Raw genomic sequence first — 25226 nt, 5'->3', positions numbered from 1 at the left:
ATAAATGCTCTGAAGAAAAAGAAGGCGGGAGGAGGATTAAGAGAATGTTAAAAGAAAGAACCATTTGGAATAGAGTCTCGACTCACTTCTCCATTTTTTCTCATTTTTCTCCATCAGTTCCCTTCTCACTGATCATGCAGAGATATCCCAGATATTACACAACCACCATGAACTTCTTCTCACCTATGAAGTCCCAGAGCTCAGAGTTTATATACAGGGTATTAAAATTCACTCACCAAATTTCCATGCCCTGCCTAGCAGAGGTGATGTAATCTGGAAGGAAAAGTGCTAAATCATGACACCAGCCTTCTAGCCCAGTGTTTCTCACAGCCTAGCAGTGTGTGAGCTTAACCTCTCTGGGTCCCACTTTCTCCATCAAAAAATAAGAAGGGTTAATTTGATGATGTTATGATTCAACATAGATTCAGGTTTCCTTGGATGGTTTCAGGTGATCAAGAAACAGTAAAATTAAACCTATTGTAATTTTTAGTGAGTAGCATTTTTCATTCAACAGTAATAAACTATTGCCAAAACGAATATTTCTCTCTTGACCATTTAATGCGTCACTCTTCAAAGTTTTATTTATACTTGTCTTTCATAACTATTTCATTAAGCTATCTCATGTAACTCTCTACCAGGTACCAGTTTATATTCCCTTTTAATGATTCCTTTGATAGTTTGAGTGTAGTAAGCATAGTCAAACCCAGTCTTCACCAAGGCGTAGCACAGTCAGAGTAGAAGCACAAGTAGACATGGTCAATGCAAGTAATTTTCGACTTTGCAGCATGGTCTAGAATATACTGGAACATTGGTATAGTTTGGGGTCAGTGTATGGAATAGTCCAATATTACATAAAACTGATGCCCCTGTGAACATAAACTGCCTTTAAGATCAAGAAATTTCATCTTAGTAAAAGTGGAAAGGCAGAGGTAATTCAGCTGCCAGAAACTGCTGGCTATCTTAAAGTTATACCTACTACCTTGTTCTAGACACCTGACAAACTAGTCCTCACAACAACCCTGGTGTGGTTGTCAGTCATCCCTTTTTAGAAAGAAAGAAACAAACTCATGAGGTTAAGTAATTCATGTAAGGTTATACAACAAGTCTTTGGCAGAACCTGGAGTCTAATCTGGGTTTATCTTATTGCAAACATTTGTTCTTTATACTATGGTGTCCCTCCATATTGCCTTCCAAATAGATGTTTTTATCTAGAATACAGATAACAGTGAAGTAGCTCTAGGGTAAGTTTTTCTACCCAAAGGCAAATGATAACCTTCTTTAATAATTTAGAATGTAAAGAACAATTTGATGAATGAAATAAATATTGGAAGAGATTTGTTATTGGTATCGGTTGAATTGTGTCCCCCAGAATTCACATGTTGAAGCCCTAATCAATTCCCAGTTCTTCAGCGTGACCTTATTTGGAGAGTCTTTACAGTGGTAATAAAGTTGAAATGAGGGCATTGCGGTGGACTCTATTCCAATATGACTGGTATCCTCATAAAAAGAGGAAATTTGGACAGAGAGACACATAGAGAGAAGGTGATGTGAAGACACAGGGAGGAGAAAACCATCTGCAAGCTGAGGAGAGAGACCTAGAACAGATCTTTCCCTCACGGACCTCAGAAGAAACAAATCCTGCTGACACTTTGATTTTGGACTTCTAACCTCCAGAACTGTGAAATACTAAATTTCTGTTTTTTAAGCCATCCAGTCTGTGACAGTTTGTTATGGCAGCCCTAGCAAACTAATGCATTATCTTAACAACATAAAGTTGCATGTTGATTTGCTTAATCTTCTTAAATTATAATAATAGATTATTTAAGGATTAGAAATTTTAACATGTCAATTCTACTGTAACACAATCTTTGTAGTGGCATGAAAGGTAATATGAAATGAAGACAAATTACAGTTTTTGCAGAGGAATAAAAGTTGAGTAAGGAATAGTGATAATTTGAATGTTGAATTTATGGCCATTAAACTCTAAGACTAGAATGCCTAATCCAGAGTGTAATTGAGTGGAAACAGAATTTAATGCCAGTTAATAATTAAAGAGTTAGGAATCTTCAGCATGAAAGAAGATATTACCAAATAAAATAACCTAATTTTAACAAGAAAGATATAGGTTAGACTATACATATATGTGTGTGTGTGTGTATACACATATATACATATATACACATACATAAATATATTAGAAATAAATTAAACAAAATCAGGAATTGCCATTTCACAAAGTTTTTAATAATATGCTATAAAAATATCTAACAGTAAACTTTTAAAAATCAGTCAGAGACTTCTCCTGCCTATAAAAGCAACAACTAGAAAAATGGCAAAATATATGAAACAATGGTTTTTAGATGTTGAACAAAAGGCAGTGCAGGAGTGAAATCTCTGAGAAAAGAAAAACAAAGTGAACAATATGAATGCCACAGATTTCTGCCTGTAGAGAATTTCTGAACCATGACACAGGGATGGAATCCCAAAGAGAACCCAACGGTGTCACTGATCGAGGAACTAGAAATACAAATTTGGGAGAATGAAGTGACTAGAATTTGTAGGGTCAAATTCTAGAGATGAGAAAGCCATGCAAAGAGGTCCATAAATCTTAATAAAGGTCTCGGGCTTCCCTGGTGGCACAGTGGTTAAGAATCCGCCTGCCAATGAAGGGGACACGGGTTCGATCCCTGGCCCAGGAAGATCCCACATGCCGCAGAGCAACTAAGCCTGTGCACCACAACTACTGAGCCTGCGCTCTAGAGCCTGCGAGCCACAACTACTGAGCCCGAGTGCTACAACTACTGAAGCCTGCGCACCTAGAGCCCGTGCTCCACAACAAGAGAAGGCACGACAATGAGAAGCCCGCACACCGCAACAAAGAGTAGCCCCCGCTCTCCGCAACCAGAGAAAGCCCGTGTGCAGCAACGAAGACCCAACGCAGCCAAAAATAAAAACAAATAAATTAATTAATTTTTAAAAATCTTCATAAAGCTCTCTTAGATTCTTTGGTTTCATGCCTATCTGTGGATGCATAAGTTGGAATTTGACAGAGCCATACAAAGAACAAATGACAAGAAAAGAACAATTTCTGAAAATTGTAAGCCAAAGAATTGGCAGAGCTCACACAGAACTGGTAAACATTTGAGTTTCCACCAGATAGAGTGGGAAGATCTTGTTTAACATGTGAAGCATCCAGCAGAGAACACAGAAGGATCATTGCTTAGTAGTGGGGCTAAACTAGCCCTACAGTAAAAGCTACTGCAGTTATGCTCTTATAAACCTTCAAAATAACCTCAAAAGGAACAAGCTAATCCATAAGTAACTTAACTGCTTTAAAAAATCCCAAACTTTCTTTGAAACAATGTAAAACTACAATGTCTATGATCCAAACAAAAATCAATAGATATATAAAAGTCGATTTATTTCCTATATGCCATCAATGAAAAATTGAAATTTAAAACTGAAAAATTTTTAAATACACCATTAAAAATAGCACCCCCCCATTTAAAAAAACTTATGTATAAATCTAATGAAACATGTACAGGATCTGTATATGGAAACTACAAAACACTGATAAAAGAAATCAAAGACCTAATTAAATGGAGATATATTCCACGTTCACAGACTGAAAAACTCAATAGTATTAATATGTCAATTCTTCTGAACTTGATCTATAGATTCAATGCAACCCTAATCAAAATTATAGCAAGCCATTTTGCAGATTCAACAAATCGATTCTAAAATGTATACGAAAAGACCAAGAAAAGCCAACACGATACTGAAGAGGAACAAACTTGGGACACACACACTAAACTATTTCAAGATTAGTATAAAGCTACAGTAATCAACACAGTGTGTCACTGGTGCGAGAATAGACACAGATTAGTGGAACCAAATAAAGAGCCAAGAAATAGACCTATGCAAATCGAGTCAACCTGTTTTTGATTAAGGCAATTCAAAATAGACAGGACAGTATTTTCAACAAATGGTGCTGGAAAAGTTGGACACCCATATGCAGAAAAAAAAAAAAAGACCTAGATACAGACTTTACACCATACATAAAAATTAACACAAAATGGATTATAGACCTACATATAAAATGCAAAATTACAAAACTTGTAGAAGATAACATATGAGAAAATCTAGATGACCTTGGATTTGGGAAAGAGTTGTTTATTCAAAACCACAAGCACAATCCATGAAAGAAAAACATGGTAAATGGGACTGTATTAAAATTAAAAGTTTTACATTATAAAAGACACTGTTGACAGAATAAAAAGACAAGTCATAGACTGGGAGGAAATGTTTGCAAGTAACATATCTCTTAAGAGTTTGTATCTGAGATACACAAAGAATTCTTAAAAATCAGTAATGAGAAAACAAACAACCCAACTAAAAAATAAAGAACTGAGCAGACATCCAATTAAAGAAGTTATACAGATGGCAAATAAGTATATGCAAAGATGCACAACATAATTTATTTTTAGAGCACTGCAAATTAAAACAGTGAGATACCACGACACACCTATTAGAATAGTTAAACCCCAAAAAATGAACAAAACCACCTGATGAGAATGTGGAGCAACAGGAACTCTCATTCATTGCTGGTGGGAATGAAAAATGCTATGGCCACTTTGGATGATGGTTTGGCAGTTTATTACAAAGATAAATATAGTCTTATCATATGATCCATAAAATCCACTCCTAGGTATTTATCCAACTGACCTGAAAACTTCAGGTTTATGTAAAAACTTGCACATCAATTGCAAACTATTATATATAGAATAGATAAACAACAAGGTCCTATTTTATGGCACAGGGAACTATCAATATATTCAATAATTCAATATCCTGTAATAAACCATAATGGAAAATAATATGAAAAAGAATATATATATATATATTAATATATATATATATGTGGCTGAATCACTTTGCTGTATACCAGAAACTAACACAGCATTTTAAATCAACTATACTTCAATTTTTAAAAATGTGAAAGAAAAGACACCAAAAAAAAAAAAAAAACTTGCATATCAATGTTTATAGCAGCTTTATTCATAATCACCAACCCTGGAAGCAACCAAGATATCCTTCAATAAGACAATGGATAAACAAACTATGATGCGTCCACAAGATGGAATATTATGCAGCAATAAAAATAAATCATCTAACAAGCCATAGAAAGACATGGGTAGATCCTAAATGCATATTACTAAGTGAAAGAAGCCAGTCTGAAAAGCCTACACACTGAATGATTCTAGTTATTTGACATTCTGGGAAAAGCAAAACTATAGAGATGGTAAACAGATCAGTGGCTACCAGAAGTTTGAGAATGGGGGAGGGTTGAATAGACAAAAGACAAGAGAATTTTGAAACTATTTTATATGATATTATAATGGTGGATGATATACAACTGTGCATTTTTCAAAACCCATAAAACTTTATATTACCAACTGTATATCTGTTCCCCATATATACACATACATATTTCTTTGTTCTGTTGGCTAAGAGGGCCTACAAGCAGCAATATCCCAGAAGCAAGGAGCATACTCAGTGCCCAGATCTTGGTTTCTGATACAATTCTACAATAAAACAAACCAGAGCTCTTTGGAAAAATGGCTGATTTTAGCATGAGGGCAGGAAATACAAAAGATGAGCCTGGAGTACTTTGCAGTACCAGAAAGTAAGAAAGTGCTCAAATTGAACAAGCAAACAAAGAAATAAACCACACACACAATGATGCGAGCAGCTCAAAGAGCCACTGGAGCCACTGAAACAGCTCTCAGTGGCCAAAGCTGGATCAAACTGAGCAAGAAAATAAATAAAATACTAGAGGCAGGGGTAGCGGATGGATGGGAGTGTGGGCAAAATGGATGAAGGGGGTCCAAAGGTACAAATTCCAGTTATAAAATAAACAAGTCATGGGGATGTAAGGTACAGCATGGTGACTATAGTTAATAATACCATATTGCATATTTGGAAGTTACTAAGAGAGCATATCTTAAAAGCTCTCAACACAAGATAAATAAATTTTGTAACTAGGTATGGTGACAAATGTTAACTAGACTTATTGTGGTGATCATTTTGCAATATATACAAATATTGAATCATTATATTGTATACTTGAAACTAATATAATGTTCAATGTCAATTATACCTCAATAAAAAAATAAATACTGAGATTATAACCCAAAGTATAAAATACATATCTATGAATCCATACCAAAATCAAAGTTATTGAATAAATAAATAATTGGAGGAGACAAATCCTGCATGCAGATGGATTCCAAATAATTTATGTAGATACCCCATCCTTAAGGAGGAGGAAAATAACTCCCCACTCCTAAAGTGTAGGCTGTACATAATGAATTCTTTCCAAAGAGTACAGTGTTGAAAGAGAGGGGAAAAGGGTAACTTTACAGGGGAGAAGACTAATAGACAACTTACCTCAGCCAGGTGATCAAGGTGAATATCAACAGTGGTAAATCATGTTCAAAGTATGTACCCTTGATATGATGTGATAAGAAAGGCAATTTACCTCTATGATCTTCTTCCCAAAAGCCCACAACCCCAGTCTAATCGTGAGAAAAACACCATAAAAATTCCAGTTGAGGAACATTCTACAAAATACTTGATGAGTTCCTTAAAACTGTCAAGGTCATCTCAAAAACAACTGAAATCTGAGAAACCAACACAGCCATGATGACTAAAACATAATGTGGTATTGTGGATAGGATCCTGGAAGAGGAAAGGTATGTTAGTTTAAAAAAAATTTTTTTTTTGAATGAAGTATAGACCCTGGTTAATAATAATGTATCAACACTGGTTAATTAATTTTGACAAGTATACCATACTAATAAAAAATGTTAACAATAGAAGAGTGGGTGCGGAGTATATGGGAACTCTGTCCTATCTTTGCAACTTTTCTGTAAAGCTAAAACCATTCCAAATACAGTTAACATTTTAAAAATACATGCAGTATGGTCCAAAATGTGTAAAAATAAAATCCACAAATAAAGCTCCATTATATTAGGGAAAAAGGCATGAAAAGAAGCAGAGAAGTATTATTAATAACCAACAGGAAAATTAGTCAATAGAAATCAGACCCAAATATAAAACAAATATAAGGGGACTAGAAGATACGGACTCTAGCTATAATTTCAATGTGGTCAAGAATTTAAAGAAAAACATAAACTAAATAAGAACAAAAGGAAAATATGCAAAAGAGTATGAATGAAACTTTCACAGAAGAAAAATACAATATCTGAAAAAAAAATTTCACTGGATGAGGTTAATAGCAGATAGCAGATTGTAGATTAGACCCTGCAGAAAGCCTCAGTCTCCTCATTTGTGTAAGAGGCAATTGAATTTCTTCCTCCTCACAGCGTAGCTGGGGAGAACAAAGGGTAATTTAGTTGAAAGCACCAAAGAAGTAATTAGCACACGATAGATACTTAAGGAAAACTTTCATCTTTCTGTTTGTGCTTCACTCATTCAACCAATATTTATTGAGCAGCTACTATGTGCCAATTACAATTGCAGGATATAAAAGAGTGAATAAAGCAGACATAGTCCCTACCCTCATAGAGCTCACAGTCTGGTGGGAAGGTATACATTAAACAAATAAATATTGTAGTTGGTATCTTTTGTTTAAAATGTAGCAGACATTGTTAATTGCCTACCTAAAATCAATTCTACTTATTCTTGGTAAACAGAATCCTAATTTTCCTCAGGGCAGCAATGTGCTAGGCTAAATAATGTACTTTTCCAGTCTCCTCTGCAGTAGAGGTAGCCCAGCATAACCGTTCTGTCCAAGTCTAAACATGAAAAGAAGTATTGGCATACCTCAGAGACACTGCCAATTCAGTTCCAGACTATCAAAATAAATATCAGAATAAAGCAAATCACATGAATTTTTTGATTTTCCAGTGCATATAAAGTTATGTTTACACCATGTTGTAGTCTATTAAGTGTGCAATTAGTATTACATCTTAAAAAATAAATACCTTAACTTAAAAATACTTTATTGCTAAAAAATGCTGACCATCATCTGTGCCTTCAGCGAGTCATAATCTTTGTGCTGGTGGAGGGTCTTGCCTCGATGCAGACGGCTGCTGATTGATCAGGGCGGTGGTTGCTGAAGGCTGGGGTGACTGTGGCAATTTCTTAAAATAAGACCACAGTGAAATTTCTCATATCAATTGACTCTTCCTTTCATGGACAATTTTTCTGTAGCATGCAGTGCTGTTTGATAGCATTTTACCCACAACAGAACTTCTTTCAAAATTGGAGCCAGTCCTCTCAAGCCCTGCTGCTGCTTTATCAATTAAGTTTATGTAATATTCTAAATCTTTTGTTGTCATTTCAACAATCTTCACCAGGAGTAGATTCTATCTCAGGAAACCACTTTCTTTGTTTATCCATAAGAAACAACTCCTCATCGTGAAAGTTTTAACATGAGATTGCAGCAATTCAGTCACATCTTCAGGTTCCACTTGTAATTCTAGTTCTTTTGTTATTTCCACCACATTTGCATTTACTTCCTCCATTGAAGCCTTGAACCCTTCAAAGTCATCCACGGGGTTTGGAATCAGCTTCTTCCAAACTGCTGTTAATGTTGATATTTTTACCTCTTCCCATGAATCACAAATGTTCTTAATGTCATCTAGAGTGGTGAATCCTTCCCAGAAGGTTTGCAATTGACTTTGATCCATCAGAGGAATCACTATCTATAGTAGCTATAGCTTTATGAATTATATTTCTTAAATAATAAGACTTGAAAGTCAAAATTACCCCTTGATCCATGGGCTACAGAATGGATGTTGTGTTAGCAGGCATGAAAACATTAGTCTCATTGTACATCGCCATCAGAGCTCTTGGGTAACCAAGGTGCATTGTCAACGAGCAGTAATATTTTGAAAGAAATCTTTTTTTCTGAGCAGTATGTCTCAAGAGTGGGCTTAATACATTCCATAAACTATGTTGTAAACAAATGTGCTGTCATCCAGGCTTTGTTGTTCCATGTATAGAGTACAGGCAGAGTCATTTTAGCATAATTCTTAAGGTCCCTAGGATTGCAGAATGGTAAATGAGCATTGGCTTCAATTTCAAGTCACCTGCTGCATTAACCCCTAGCAAAAGAGTCAGTCTGTCTTTTGAAGATTTGAAGCCAGGCATTGACTCCTCCTCTCTAGCTATGAAAGTCCTAGATGGCATCTTCCAATAGAAGGCTACATTGAAAATCTGTTGTTTAGTGTAGCCACCTTCATTAATTATCTTCCTAGGTCTCTGGATAACTTGCTGCATCTTCTACATCAGCACTTGTTGCTTCACCTTGCACTTTTACGTGATGGAGACGGCGTCTTTCTTTAAATCTCATGAACCAACTTCTGCTAACTTCAAACATTTCTTCTGCAGCTTCCTCACCTCCCTCAGTCTTCACTGAATTGAAGAGAGTTAGGGCCTTTCTCTGGATTAGGCTTTGGCTTAAGGGAATATTGTGGCTGGTTTGATCTATCCAAACCACAAAAACTTTGTTTCAACAATAAGGCTCTTTCACTATCTTATAATGCATGTGTTCGCTGGAGTAGCATTTTTCATTTCCTTCAAGAACTTTTCTTTGCATTCACAACCTGACTAACTGATGCAGGAGGCCTAGCTTTTGGCCTGTCTTGGCTTTCAACATGGCCTCCTCATTAAGTTTAATCATTTCTAGCTTTTGATTTAAAATGAGAAATGTGACTCTTCCTTTCATTGGAACACTTCCAGGCCATTGTAGGGTTAGTAACTGGCTTAATTTCAATACTGTCATGTCCCAAGGAATAGGGAGGCCTGAGAGGGTTAAGGTAGGGGGGGATGGCCAGGTCGGTGGAACAGTCAGAACACAAACATTTATCCATTAAGCATTAAGTTTGCTGTCTTATATGGGCACTGTTAGCGGCACCCTAAAACAATTACAATAGTAATATCAAAGATCACTGACCACAGGTCACCATAAAAAATATAATGATAATGAAAAAGTTTGAAATATTGCAAGAATTACCAAAATGTGACACAGAGACGTGAAGTGAGCAAACGCTGTTGAAAAATGGCACCTAAAGTCTTACTCAACACAAGGTTGCCACAAACCTTCAATTTAAGAAAAAAAAAAATTGTAATATCTGCAAAGCTCAGTAAAGTGAAGTACAATAAAACAAGGTATACCTGTATGTATGTTGAGGGGTGGGGAGAATTCTGGCAAAGTTAATGTTTTCTAGAAAAATGGGGATACCCATGGCTGACATTTCCATCCTTCCCACTCCTCCCATGTTCCACTGAATGCACATGTGATGATTAGAGCAGCAGCTGCTGCCTTGAGGGAAAAGCCGAGAAAATGCAATGACACCTCACCTGACATCCATGAGCTATGGCCCATTACCACTGCCACCTACCTATGAACTTTTTACAGCAGGAAAACAAACCCTTATTTTTTTAAGCAACTGCTTGTTGTGTTTTCTGTTAACCTGTGGCCCACTGCATTCCAAACTGCCTCTGAAACAGTACCTGCTTTCTGGGGGGGAGGGAGGGATAGGGAGGGGGAGGTGTTCCTCCTCCCTACTCCAGGAAGTGTTTGTTGTTGGAAATGCTCATCACTGTACCCCCACTTCCTTGGCAAGAGTGATTGGTTCCAGGAAGGTGAATTCCAGTCTTTCCCCCAGATTTTTCTAACTAGAGCTGGCAGGGAAGATTATATTTTTCTTCTCTGGTTCTAAGTATGTAAGCCCAGAGCTCTCTGTGGGGAACCTAGCTTGACAGAGTCAGTAAGCTTCAGAAAATGAAGTTCCTGAGTAAAGCAAAGGCACAGGGAAGAGAGAGAAAACTAGAGGGCAGGGGAGGAAAGAGGTTGGACCCCATGCTTCTTTAATTTGGTTATATGAGTTAATAATATTTCTTTTATAGGCCTGTTCATACTCAGTTTCTATTACTTGCAATCAGAGTCCAAGCCAACATAACGAATGCAATTTTAAACTATAATAAGAGATATAAGGAAAGAAACAGGTGCTGTGAGAAAGAATAAGAAGGTAGTTAGGGAAGACTTATAAGAGGAGACTTAACGAATAGAGAGATGCCAACCTGGAAAAGAGATGAAGGAAAGGTTTCCCACCTGCCTCCTTCCACCCCACCTGATCCCTAACATGAAATAAGTGTGCTGTAAACACAGTAGAGAATGACTTTCCTGGAAAGGGCCCTAGTGCGGGTATAGGGGCCAGATATCTGAACAGAACAGATCTTGAGACATCTATGGACCCATTGACAGACCTGGAGATGAGAGAAAAAGGCAACACCATTCAGGAATAAAACAGACTGAAATATCTCTTCCTATAGTCAAGTTTTTTGTTTGTTCTCTTTGTTTTACTTTGCTAATGATAAGGACCTGGAGCCTGCTAGATCCTCAGCCATTAACCCTAAGTGAAGAAACTTTCCCCTCCACAAAATCTGCCAGATTACATGGTATTCCATGAGTGTCCTCCCATTTAGAGAAGATTTTGGATAAACATAAGCAACTTCAACAGGGAACCAGCACAGCTGCCTATACAAATCAACATAACCTTTATTCATAAAAATGAATGGTCACCTAGGGATTACCAGATACTTGAGGAAAACCCTTAGCATTAAAAAAAATTGACTACAGAGAGGGAAAAAAAATTTAATGCAAGGCAAAAACAACTTTTAATCAATTCTATTTAATGTTCTCAGAAAGATTCAAGTATAAATTATCCATATAAGAAGAACAATCAGCTCTGGAAAAAAAGAAATCAGAGAATAACAGAAAAAAAGGTGGGAGATTAAAAATACAATTGCCAAAAATTTCAAAAATATAGTGTAGGAAGTAAATGATGGGATGGTTAGTATTAAAAACCAAACAGTGATCTGGAAACACAGCCAGGGAAATCTATTCAAACAAAAGATGGAAAATACAGGAGAAAAGTTAAGAGATATTCACATAAAAGCAGAAGGTACAATATATGGCTAACAGACATTTCAGAGAAAAGAAGAGAGAAAACAGAGAGGAGGAAATAAAGGAATAATAGAAAATTTCCATAAGTTGAAAAAAACAATTCCTAGAATCAAAACAGCCAACCAATTGTCAAGTCACAAGAACAACAACAACAACAAACTCAGATACATCCTGGTAAAATAGTGTAAGGAAAAGTGTTAAAGCTTCAAAAGAGAAAAAAGAAGTGCCTACAAAGAAATGGGCTTAGTTTGACATCAGAAATATCAGCTACAACAGGTGCTAGAAGGTACTGTGGCAGTTCCTTCAAAGGGAAAATTATTTTGAGACTAGAATACTCTACCAGATGACTAATCAAGTGTGAAAGCAAAAGAAAGACCTTTTCAGGCATTTAAAGACTCAGATATTTTATCACCCACTTACTGTTTCTTCAAAATTATTTGAGGGGAGATGTTCAAGATGGCAGAGGAGTAAGATGTGGAGATCACCTTCCTCCCCACAAATACATCAGAAAAACATCTACATGTGGAACAACTCCTACAGAACACCTACTGAACGCTGGAAGAAGACCTCAGACTTCCCAAAAGGCAAGAAATTCCCCACATACCTGGGAAGGACAAAAGAAAAAAGAAAAAACAGAGACAAAAGAATAGGGATGGGACCTGCACCTCTGGGAGGGAGCCGTGAAGGAGGAAAACTTTCCACACACTAGGAAGCCGCTTCACTGGTGGAGATGGGGGGTGGCAGGGGGGAAGCCCCACATTCTGTACCCTTCCCTCCCCCTGGCCTGAGTGAGCCAGAGCCCCCTAATCAGCTACTACTTTAACCCTGTCCTGTCTGAGCAAAGAACAGATGCCCTCAGGCGACCTACATGCAGAGGCAGGGCCAAATCCAAAGCTGAACCCCAGGAGCTATGCGAACAAAGAAGAGAAAGGGAAATCTCTCCCAGCAGCCTCGGGAGCAGCGGATTAAATCTCCACAGTCAACTTGATGTACCCTGCACCTCTGGAATACCTGAATAGACAACGAATCATCCCAAAATTGAGGCAGTGGACTTTGGGAGCAACTGTAGAGTTGAGCTTGCTTTGTGCATCTAATTTGTTTCTGGTTTTATGTTTATCATAGTTTAGTATGTAGAATTTACCACCATTGGTAGATTTGTTTATTGATTTGGTTGCTCTCTTCCTTTTTTTTATATATATATATTTTTTCCTTTTTTGCTTTTTTGTGAGTGTGTATGTGTATACTTCTTTGTGTGATTTTGTCTGTATAGTTTGCTTTTACCATTTGTCTTAGGGTTCTGTCTGTCGTTTTTTTGTTGTTGTTTTTTTTTTTTTTAGTATACTCTTTAGCGCTTGTTATCACTGGTGGATTTGTTTTTTGGTTTCGTTGTTCTTTCTTTCTTTCTCTTTTATTCTTTTTTTATTACTTCTTAATTTTTTTTATTTTTAATAATTTTTAAATTTAATAATTTTCTTTCTTTTAATAACTTTATTTATTTATTCTTTCTTTCTTTCTTCTTTTCTCCCTATTCTTCAGAGCCATGTGGCCAACAGGGTCTTGGTGCTCTGGCTGGGTGTCCCAGGCCTGTGCCTCGGAGGTGGAAGAGCCGAGTTCAGGACATTGGTCCACCAGAAACCTACAGGCTCCACGTAATATGAAACGGTGAATGCTCTCCCAGATATCTCCATCTCAATGCTAAGACCCAGTTCCACTCAACGACCAGCAAGATACAGTGCTGGACACCCTATGCCAAACAACTAGCAAGACAGGAACACAACCCCACACACTAGCAGAGAGGCTGCCTAAAATCATAATAAGGTCACAGGCACCCCAAAACACACCACCGGAGATGGTCCTGTCCACCAGAAAGACAAGATCCGGCCTCATCCACCAGAACACAGGTGCCAGTCCCCTCCACCAGGAAGCCTACACAACCCAACCTTAGCCACTGGGGGCAGACACCAAAAACAACAGGAACTACGAACGTGCAGCCTGCAAAAAGGAGACCCCAAACACAGTAAGTGAAGCAAAATGAGAAGACAGAGAAACACACAGCAGGTGAAGAAGCCAAGTAAAAACCGATCAGACCAAACAAATGAAGAGGAAATAGGCAGTTTACCTGAAAAAGAACTCAGAGTAATGATAGTAAAGATGATACAACATCTTGGAAATAAAATAGAGAAAATACAAGAAACGTTTAAAAAGGACCTAGAAGAACTAAAGAGCAAACAAACAATGATGAACAACACAATAAATGAAGCTTAAAATTCTCTATAAGGAATCAATAGTAGAATAACTGAGGCAGAAGAACGGATAAGTGACCTGGAACATAAAATAGTGGAAATAACTACTGCAGAACAGAATAAAGAAAAAAGAATGAAAAGAATTGAGGACAGCCTCAGAGACCTCTGGGACAACATTAAGTGCACCAACATTTGAATTATAGGGGTCCCAGAAGAAGAAGAGAAAAAGAAAGGGACTGAGAAAATATTTGAAGAGATTAGAGTTGAAAACTTCCCTAATATGGGAGAGGATAATCAAGGCCAGGAAGCACAGAGAGTCCCATAGAGAATAAATCCAAGAAGAAATATGCCACGACACATATTAATCAAACTATCAAAAATTAAATACAAAGAAAAAATATTAAAAGCAGCAAGAGAAAAACAACAAAAAACATACAAGGGAATCCCCATAAGGTTAACAGCTGATCTTTCAGCAAAAACTCTGCAAGCCAGAAGGGAGTGGCAGGACATATTTAAAGTGAAGAAAGGGAAAAACCTACAACTAAGATTACTCTACCCAGCAAGGATCTCATTCAGTTTCGACAGAGAAATTAAAAGTTTTACAGACAAGCAAAAGCTAAGAGAATTCAGCACCACCAAACCAGCTTTACAACAAATGCTAAAGGAACCTCTCTAGGCAGGAAACACAAGAGAAAGGAAAGACCTACAATAACAAACCAAAAACAATTAAGAAAATGGTAATAGGAACATACATATCGATAATTACCTTAAATGTAAATGGATTAAATTCTCCAACCAAAAGACATAGACTGGCTGAATGGATACAGAAACAAGACCCATATATATGCTATCCACAAGAGACTCACTTCAGACCTAGGGGCACATACAGACTGAAAGTAAGGGGATGGAAAAAACTTTCCCATGCAAATGGAAATCTAAAGAAAGCTGGAGTAACAATTTTCATATCAGACAAAACAGACTTTAAAATAAAGACTATTACAAGAGGCAAAGAAGGACACTACATAAGGATCAAGGGATCAATCCAAGAAGAAGATATAACGATTGTAAATATTTATGCACCCAACATAGGAGCGCCTCAATACATAAGGCAAATGCTAACAGCCATAAAAGGGGAAATCGACAGTAACACAATCATTGTAGGGGACTTTAACACCCCACTTTCACCAATGGACAGATCATCCAAAATCAAAATAAATAAGGAAACACAAGCTTTAAATGATACATTAAACAAGATGGACTTAATTGATATTTACAGGACATTCCATCCAAAAACAACAGAATACACTTTCTTCTCAAGTGCTCATGGAGCATTCTCCAGGATAGATCATATCTTGGGTCACAAATCAAGCCTTGGTAAATTTAAGAAAACTGAAATGGTATCAGGTATCTTTTCTGACCACAATGCTATGAGACTAGATATCAATTACAGGAGAAAATCTGAAAAAAATACAAACACATGGAGGCTAAACAATACACTACTAAATGCCCAAGAGATCACTTAAGAAATCAAAGAGGAAATCAAAAAATACCTAGAAACAAATGACAACAAGAACATGATGATCCTAAACCTATGGGATGCAGCAAAAGCAGTTCTAAGCGGAAAGTTTATAGCAATACAATCTTACCTCAAGAAACAAGAAACACCTAAAAGAAACAACCTAACTTTACACCTAAAGCAATTAGAGAAAGAAGAACAAAAAAACCCAAAGTTAGCAGAAGGAAAGAAATCATAAAGATCAGAGCAGAAATAAATGAAAAAGAAATGAAGGAAACAATAACAAAGATCAATAAAATTAAAAGCTGGTTCTTTGAGAAGATAAACAAAATTGATAAACCATTAGCCAGACTCATCAAGAAAAAAAGGAGAAGACTCAAATCAATAAAATTAGAAATGAAAAAGGAGAAGTAACAACTGACATAGCAGAAATACAAAGGATCATGAGAGATTACTACAAGCAACTCTATGCCAATAAAATGGACAACCTGGAAGAAATGGACACATTCTTAGAAAATCACAACCTTCCAAGACTGAACCAGGAAGAAATAGAAAATATAAACAGACCAATCACAAGCACTGAAACTGAGACTGTGATTAAAAATCTTCCAACAAACAAAAGCCCAGGACCAGATGGCTTCACAGGCGAATTCTATCAAAAATTTAGAGAAGAGCTAACACCTATCCTTCTCAAACTCTCCCAAATATAGCAGAGGGAGGAACACTCCCAAACTCATTCTACAAGGCCACCATCACCCTGATACCAAAACCAGACAAAGATGTCACAAAAAAAGAAAACTACAGGCCAATATTACTGATGAACATAGATGCAAAACTCCTCATCAAACTACTAGCAAACAGACTCCAACAGCACATTAAAAGGATCACACACCATGATCAAGTGGGGTTTATCCCAGGAATGCAAGGATTCTTCAATATACGCAAATCAATCAATGTGATAAACCATATTAACAAATTGAAGGAGAAAGACCATATGATCATCTCAATACATTCAGAAAAAGCTTTTCACAGAATTCAACACCCATTTATGATAAAAACTCTCCAGAAAGTGGGCATAGAGGGAATCTACCTCAACACAATAAAGGCCATATACGACAAACCCACAGCAAACATCATTCTCAATGGTGAAAAACTGAAAGCATTTCCTCTAAGATCAGGAATGAGACAAGGATGTCCACTCTCACCACTATTATTCAACATAGTTTTGGAAGTCCTAGCCACGGCAATCAGAGAAGAAAAAGAAACAAAAGGAATACAACTTGGAAAAGAAGAAGTAAAACTGTCACTGTTTGCAGATGACATGATACTATACATAGAGAATCCTAAAAATGCCACCAGAAAACTACTAGAGCTAATCAATGAATTTGGTAAAGTTGCAGGATACAAAATTAATGCACAGAAATCTCTTGCATTCCTATACACTAATTATGAAAGATCTGAAAGAGAAATCATGGAAACACTCCCATTTACCACTGCAACAAAAAGAATAAAATACCTAGGAATAAACCTACCTAGGGAGACAAAAGACCTGTAGGCAGAAAACTATAAGACACTGATGAAAGAAATTAAAGATGATACAAACAGATGGAGAGATATACCATGTTCTTGGATTGGAAGAATCAATACTGTGAAAATGACTATACTACCCAAAGCAATCTACAGATCCAATGCAATCCCTATCAAATTACCAATGGCATTTTTTACGGAACTAGAACAAATTATCTTACAATTTGTATGGAGACACAAAAGACCCCGAATAGCCAAAGCAGTCTTGAGGGAAAAAAACGGAGCTGGAGGAATCAGACTCCCTGACTTCAGACTATACTACAAAGCTAAAGTAATCAAGACAATATGGTACTGGCACAAAAACAGAAACATAGATCAACGGAACAAGATAGAAAGCCCAGAGATAAACCCACGCACCTATGGTCAACTAATCTATGACAAAGGAGGCAAAGATATACAATGGAGAAAAGACAGTCTCTTCAATAAGTGGTGCTGGGAAAACCGGACAGCTACATGTAAAAGAATGAAATTAGAATACTCCCTAACACCATACACAAAAATAAACTCAAAATGGATTTGAGACCTAAATGTAAGACTGGACACTATAAAACTCTTAGAGGAAAACATAGGAAGAACACTCTTTGACATAAATCACAGCAAGATCCTTTTTGATCCACCTCCTAGAGTAATGGAAATAAAAACAAAAATAAACAAATGGGACCTAATGAAATTTCAAAGCTTTTGCACAGCCAAGGAAACCATAAACAAGACGAAAAGACAACCCTCAGAATGGGAGAAAATATTTGCAAACGAATCAATGGACAAAGGATTAATCTCCAAAATATATAAACTGCTCATGCAGCTCAATATTAAAGAAACAAACAACCCAATCCAAAATTGGGCAGAAGACCTAAATAGACATTTCTCCAAAGAAGACATACAGATGGCCAAGAAACACATGAAAAGCTGCTCAACATCACTAATTATTAGAGAAATGCAAATCAAAACTACAATGAGGTATCACCTCACACCAGTTAGAATGGGCATCATCAGAAAATCTACAAACAACAAATGCTGGAGAGGGTGTGGAGAAAAGGGAACCCTCTTGCACTGCTGGTGGGAATGTAAATTGATTCAGCCACTATGGAGAACAGTATGGAGGTTCTTTAAAAAACTAAAAATAGAATTACCATATGATCCAGCAATCCCACTACTGGGCATATACCCAGAGAAAACCATAATTCAAAAAGACACATGCACCCCAATGTTCATTGCAGCACTATTTACAATAGCCAGGTCATGGAAGCAACCTAAATGCCCATCGACAGACAAATGGATAAAGACGTTGTGGTACATATATACAATGGAATATTACTCAGCCATAAAAAGGAATGAAATTGAGTCATTTGTTGAGACTTGGATGGATCTAGAGACTGTCATACAGAGTGAAGTAAGTCAGAAAGAGAAAAACAAATATCGTATATTAACGCATGTATGTGGAACCTAGAAAAATGGTACAGATGAACTGGTTTGCAGGGCAGAAGTTGAGACACAGATGTAGAGAACAAACGTATGGACGCCAAGGGGGGAAAACCACGGTGGGGTGGGGATGGTGGTGTGCTGAGCTGAATTGGGCGATTGGGATTGACATGTATACACTGATGTGTATAAAATTGATGGCTAATAAGAACTTGCAGTATAAAAAACAAACAAACAAACAAACAAAAACAACTAATACTAAACTTTCTTTGGGTTATTTGTATGGAAATATGTTAATATAAATGTTTCAGACATTACATGAAATTTCTAAAAATCTTATATGTTCTGGTATAATGTTGTAAGTCATAATTCTAGTTATTACTTTAAAATGTATATCTCAAAAATAAATTTCCTTGTCAATTGCATTATTATGAACTTTCATCAAATCTTTAACTGTGGTCATTTTAAAGTCTTTTGTCATTTGCAGACAGTTCTGGGTGTACTCTGATGCTTTTGCAAATATATTCCTATAAAAGGGTTTCATCATCAAGGAATTCATGGAAAAGACTCTGGCAAGTACAGGTTTCTGGTAACTGACTATACTGCTGAACTGAATGAATGAGCATTTTCAGAACTCTAATGGAAAACTGATGAATTCATAAAAGTGCTAACAAAAGATCAAGATGAAAAAAAAATTAATTACATGGGACTGAGTGAACTGATGAGGATGATTATAATTTTTGTGACTTTCTGTTTGAATAAAAAAAAAAAAATCCCACAAAGACTCAGAAGCAAAAAATATACAAATCAATTTTCACTGCAAAGTAAAGGAGCTGTTACAGTGGAGGATTACTGGACTGAATGTCAATATTATGACATAGTATGAGTCTGTTTCGTGTTTGGTAATTGCAATCATTGTTGCTTTTGTTGTGGTCATCCATTTATAATGCTTGGTGTCAGTTTATTTATCTCTTGTAAAAACAAAATACAGGGTGTGTGTGTGAAAAAAAAATCTCCTTAAAAAAAAAGTATAAAAAAAAATACCAAAACAAAAAATTATTTGAGGATACAATCCAATGAAATGATTAAGACATTCAAGAAAGTGGAAGATTTGGAATCCTTCACAATGCAACAAACATCGGAGTTCAATTAAAAACAACAACAGGGCTTCCCTGGTGGCGCAGTGGTTGAGAGTCTGCCTGCCAATGCAGGGAACATGGGTTCGAGCCCTGGTCTGGGAAGATCCCACATGCCGCGGAGCAACTAGGCCTGTGAGCCACAATTACTGAGCCTGTGCGTCTGGAGCCTGTGCTCCGCAACAAGAGAGGCCACGATAATTAGAGGCCCACGCACTGCGATGAAGAGTGGCCCCCACTTGCCACAACTAGAGAAAGCCCTCGCACAGAAACGAAGACCCAACTCAGCCATAAATAAATAAATAAATAAATAAATAAATAAATAAATAAATAAACCCAAAGTTTAAAAAAAAAAATCTTTAAAAAAAAAAAAAAAAACAACAACAACAATAAAAGTCCCAGATAGCTGTGCTCAGAGAGCTATATATTAGTGAAAATTGGAACAAAATTCCCAATTCTTCAAGGAAAAGAATGTTTTCAAAAAGTGAGGAATTTGCATTCATCAAATACTGCATTTAAGCTAGGAAATTTTGAGGATCAATGTGCTGTTTCTGTTTTTAAAAAGTGACTAGAAAGTTTGAAACAAGGTGTAGAACACTGCCACCCAAATATGAAGTAAAATGAACTCTGGTATCACTTTAAATAAAAATCTGAGCATGATTTACAGTGTAAGAGAAGAGAGCTTTTCCTCCTGGTACACAGGTTTCATGTCACAGAATTATATTTCCAAACTTTTAATGAGTGTAACTGAACTACTTAGTTCCACACTAATTATTTCCTAATCATAATAGTAAAAATAACAATAACAAACACTTATTTAACACTTAATATATGTCTTATTCTAAGCTCTTTAGATTTATTAGCCAGTTTAGTCCTTTCAACAACAGCACAGTAAAGTGACTTGCCCAAGGTCACACACTGGTTGGTGAAGCCATTCTGGCTCTAGAATCCTTGCTCTTAAAGATATGCTATGCTGCTCCTCGTGATACTCTTTGCTAACTTACAGTTCCTAGAATCAACCTATCCACCTAAAACAAGAAGGCACAGCAACAATTATAAAACAGAATATAAATTATATATTAATAGAACTTAATGTAGAAATGATGATTCACCAAAGTAAGGAGAAGGGGCGGAATGCGTAGGTGAGTTATTTTTCTTATCCTTTTATATAGGAGTAACTTTCTATGTAACAGAAGCATAATACAGAAATTTCTATATCATAGAAAGTCAACAATAGACTACATACATGCAGTATGAAATAATAATATAAAAACCAGCAGGGAGGAGAGAGATAATGAACTTGAGCTAAATTCCTCATATTTCACAGCAAGTATGATGGTTAATTTAATGGGTATACAGCAGCTGTCAATAGATATTGTCTAATTTTAATTTAAATGTAATATATAACTTGTATGGTAACTCTCAGAAGATCTAAAAACAGAAAAATTCAAGTTGATATATTAAGAAATAGCAATATAAGCAAATTATTCAGAACTTTGGGAAGAATATCAGAAAAACTAAAAATAGAAAAGGAGGGAGACTGGGGAAAGGGAATAATCTTTCTTTTTTACCATCCTAATTTTTATTAAAATTATCAGATATTACTTTATTATGAAAAATAATTATATAATACTATTAATAATAGTAATATCCTGTAAAGAAGGGCATAATTGATGAGAGTACCTTTCAGTTCTGGCATGGTAATACAATAGAATAAATGCCACCAGACCATGAAACTAACTCAGTGGGGTACAAAAAGAGGAACAAGGATAATATATATATATAAATATACTACAGAACTCTCATGCTCTTTGCAGATTCTTTGATTCCACATCATTATGGGCTAAGTGGCCCATTTTTGTCATATAAACTTCCACAGAGACATTTCATCCGCTTTAGACAACTACTGAGCCACACATACTCCAATCCCCAACTTGGCACATTTCATTTAAAGAAAGGACTGTCTAAATTCAAACATCGCGGGCAGGATTCTACACTGGCATAAAGTTTTCAGGGAATAATTTGGTAGTCCTTACTGAAATGTAAAACATGGCCACGCTTTGACCTAACAGTTTCACTTCTCAGAATCTACCATACAGGAACATTCCCAAATGCTCAAAGATAACTTTATACACGGATTTCCAATTAAGCTATTACTGTTTATAACAGAGGAAGACGGAAAACAACCTAAATGCACATTGGTAGATGCAGAATATTTCGTTGCCATTTAAAAAATGAAATATACATTTATACGAGTGACACTAAAAGGTATCCGCAACCTTTACAGAGCAAGAAAAAGCAGGATAGAGAATAATATATTAACCAATTTGCGTGTGAGATAGATACATATGTCATATATTGGTCAGTGTGCAGTGGACTTAGGGTGTGTGGAGGACACAAGTTTTTACTTTGTACATTTTTTGCTTTTGTTTTTGATTTTTTACAGCCAGCATGTATTGTTTTTATATTTTAAGAAATCAGAGCATATCTCAACTGTCATATATTCGGGGCTTAAAAAAAAATCAAAAAGAGAAACGCTCAACGTTTTTCCATTAGTTCACTCTCAAATCGAAAAGAAGAAAAAAAAATACATTAAATAGCACGTTGCAGTTTAGGATTAGCGAAAAGGCTAGCTTCACTGGTTGGGTCATTTTTTAGTGAATCGTGGCAAGAAAATGAGGGCACAAAAAGAGTCAAGACAGAGTTGAGGAGCGAACCCAGGAGCGGCGGGGGACCTGGCAGCCCGGGGACCCGCGCAGGGAGGACGCGGAGGGCGAGGGGCACCGAGGCCCGAACCGGGTCCCGTGTTTGTGGGAAAGAGGTCGGAGGAGCAAAGACCGAAGGGGCGGGAGGCCGGGAACCCAGCCTCCATCTAGCGAACCCGTCGGGAGCGGGAGGCGCGGCTGGGGCGACAGCTGGGCGGACAGAGAAGGGTCAGCCCAGGGCGCCCGGGGAGTTCAGACAGCTTGCGAAGCCCGAGAGCCGGGCAAAGCGCCCGGGAAGTCGCAGCGGGGACTGTGGGGCCCGCCCCAGGCCGAGGCCGAGGCCAAGACCAAGGCCGAGGCCGGGGTGCAGGCCGGCGCAGCTCCCAGTACCTTCCCAGGAGAGCTCTCCTCCCGGCTCGCGCTTCAGGAACTTGTACCAGAACGTGTCCACGCGGCCCGGCTCCGCCCCGTCCTGCGCCGCCTCCTCGGCCGCCAGCTCCACCTCCCCGAGCCACAGGCCCGGCTCCTGCAGCGCCAGCGCCCCCGCGCCCGCCGCCGTGCCCGCCGGCCTCAGGCGCACCGCCCCGCGCGGCTCCCAGTGCCCCAGCTCAGGCCGAGACCCCACGACCAGCAGCTCCGGCCCGGCCCCGGCCACCGCGGGCGACACCACCACCCCGAAGCGGAACCGCATGGCGGCGGGCGGCGCGGCTCCCGGGCTCCAGTGTCCCTGCGACCGGCGGACGCGACCCGAGCGCCAGGCGGCCGCGGCGATTGGGCGGCAGCGCGCGAGGCCTGGACGCGCGAGGCGCGGACGCTGGCGGGGACACGTGCGATGCTGCACCTTTTTTGGGATGCATCACGCGGCCCAGGAGCCCGAGGATGATCCAGGCCGGGGCCTTTGGCCGCGGGAAGTGGTCAGCTGGGGCCACCACCCGTCTCTCCCGGAGAAGGAGCCTGGCCCTTGCCCGCTGCCTCTTCCAGCGGCTCCGCGGACGGCTGGGGACGCATCGGAAGCAAGGAAAAGGGGTTAGGAAAGGAAATAAAACATCTCATAAGCCCCGAGATTTTCCAGTAATCTTTCCAAAAAACTGGAAATTATTTTTGTGAGGATCGTAGGAAGAAGAGAATGGCATATAGAAAGCAGCCTCCATAATAGTGAAGTTGGGGAAAGATCCTGCAGCGGTGTCTGGAGAGCTCCGGACCTTCAACAGGTCATTTACTCTCTCTGGGCCTCAGGTTCTTACCTGTAAACTGAGGGTATAAAATAATGATCTTTAAAGACCCTGCCAGCTCTAAAGTTTTTCTGATTAGTGGAAGAGGCGCCATTCAGAGCCCAGAGCTCGTGCAAAAACACTGAATACTTTTCCCTTGCCTAGACCAATTTGATGCCTGAAATGACACATGATCACTTTCTTTTTTCGAAAGAGTGTTATAATACTTTTAGTATGTATAAAAATGGGTTTAAAGTAAATATTTTCAAGCCTTTCCAAGGTAAAACAAAACCCAAAAACGGTAATTCTATGACTATAAATATATGACTGATAATTTTTAAATGGCAAAAAATAAAGCTTTTTGCTTTAAGTTTGCTTTCAGTAAAAGTCAGCAATATTTTTTCAACTTAAAACATCATTTTGTGTCCAGAAACACAGGCTTATAGTTATTTGATCAAAAGAAAACTGTTAGGGGTAGGGTGGGGAGGAGGGGGGCTTTAATTTTGGTCACTGCCTTAAGAAAACCACCTGTCCTGTTTACATAATGTGTTACTTTTTGATTCTTTATTAAAATTGTTCTCGTGGTCTTAACATTTCTATATTCATCAGCACTTAACATAGCAATCTTATGTGAACTAAAGACACACAAAGACATGTCTTTACCAGTATTTGAAAGCTTGTGAATAGTGGGGGGAAAGTCAAAAATTTCAGACATTCAGAATATCATAAGTAGAACAGAAAGAAGTACAAAAATGTAAACCATACAAACTCAGTCTCTCTGTGGAACAATTAGTAAACTATTAATACATTTCACTTTTAAATATCGATATTCCACTCAGTGTTTGGTTAGTTGCTAAGCTTAAGGATAAACACAAAGAAAAATGCGAAGACAGCAGGGCTGGCCAAATACGGCTGATTCAGTAGCAAAGCAGGCATTAAATCACAGTGACAAGTGAGTCCGTTTATTCAAATTGCTGCTACAAAATATTCTTAGAGTAATTTTAGGAAAATAAGAGTCATTTGGCCATGCAAGGACCCTGGAAGCTGACAGTTCAGAACTTCCTTGTGTTCTGCCATGCTGCTGTGTTTTGTACTTTCCAAATGGCATTATTCCCATCAGCTCTTCCAAAGGGAATACTGCCCATTCTGTAGATGAAACAATGACAAAAAAGAAAACAATATATTTTTTCAATAGACATTATTTCCTTTTCTCCTCTCTCCTCATAAAGAAGTTGAGTAATTTTAACAGTTGGAAGCACCCTTTTAAGCCCGTAAATAAAATTTATAACAGCTTATTTTATGGCATGCATGGATTTAAATATAGTACGAATGTGATGGCTACATTGTGCCCCAAGTAAAATGCAATTGGAAAGAGAGAAATGCCAAAATATAAAAATACATATTTTAA

General features: G+C 37.8%; 1 protein-coding gene across 1 annotated transcript in view; it reads right to left on the bottom strand.

The window, feature by feature from the left end:
- The window catches only part of EPM2A (EPM2A glucan phosphatase, laforin), a 101641-nt gene extending 78259 nt beyond the window's left edge, over positions 1 to 23382 (bottom strand). Inside the window, exon 1 of the mRNA XM_059941054.1 lies at positions 22998 to 23382. Within this exon, the coding sequence (XP_059797037.1) occupies positions 22998 to 23298 (301 nt within the window). The 5' untranslated portion in view covers positions 23299 to 23382. The remainder of the gene's footprint in view (positions 1 to 22997) is intronic.
- Between the last annotated feature and the right edge of the window lie 1844 nt (positions 23383 to 25226).

This window comes from Balaenoptera ricei, chromosome 12 (genome assembly GCF_028023285.1).
Source record: "Balaenoptera ricei isolate mBalRic1 chromosome 12, mBalRic1.hap2, whole genome shotgun sequence".
Lineage (NCBI taxonomy): Eukaryota > Metazoa > Chordata > Mammalia > Artiodactyla > Balaenopteridae > Balaenoptera > Balaenoptera ricei.
This window is presented reverse-complemented; position numbering and strand designations above follow the sequence as displayed.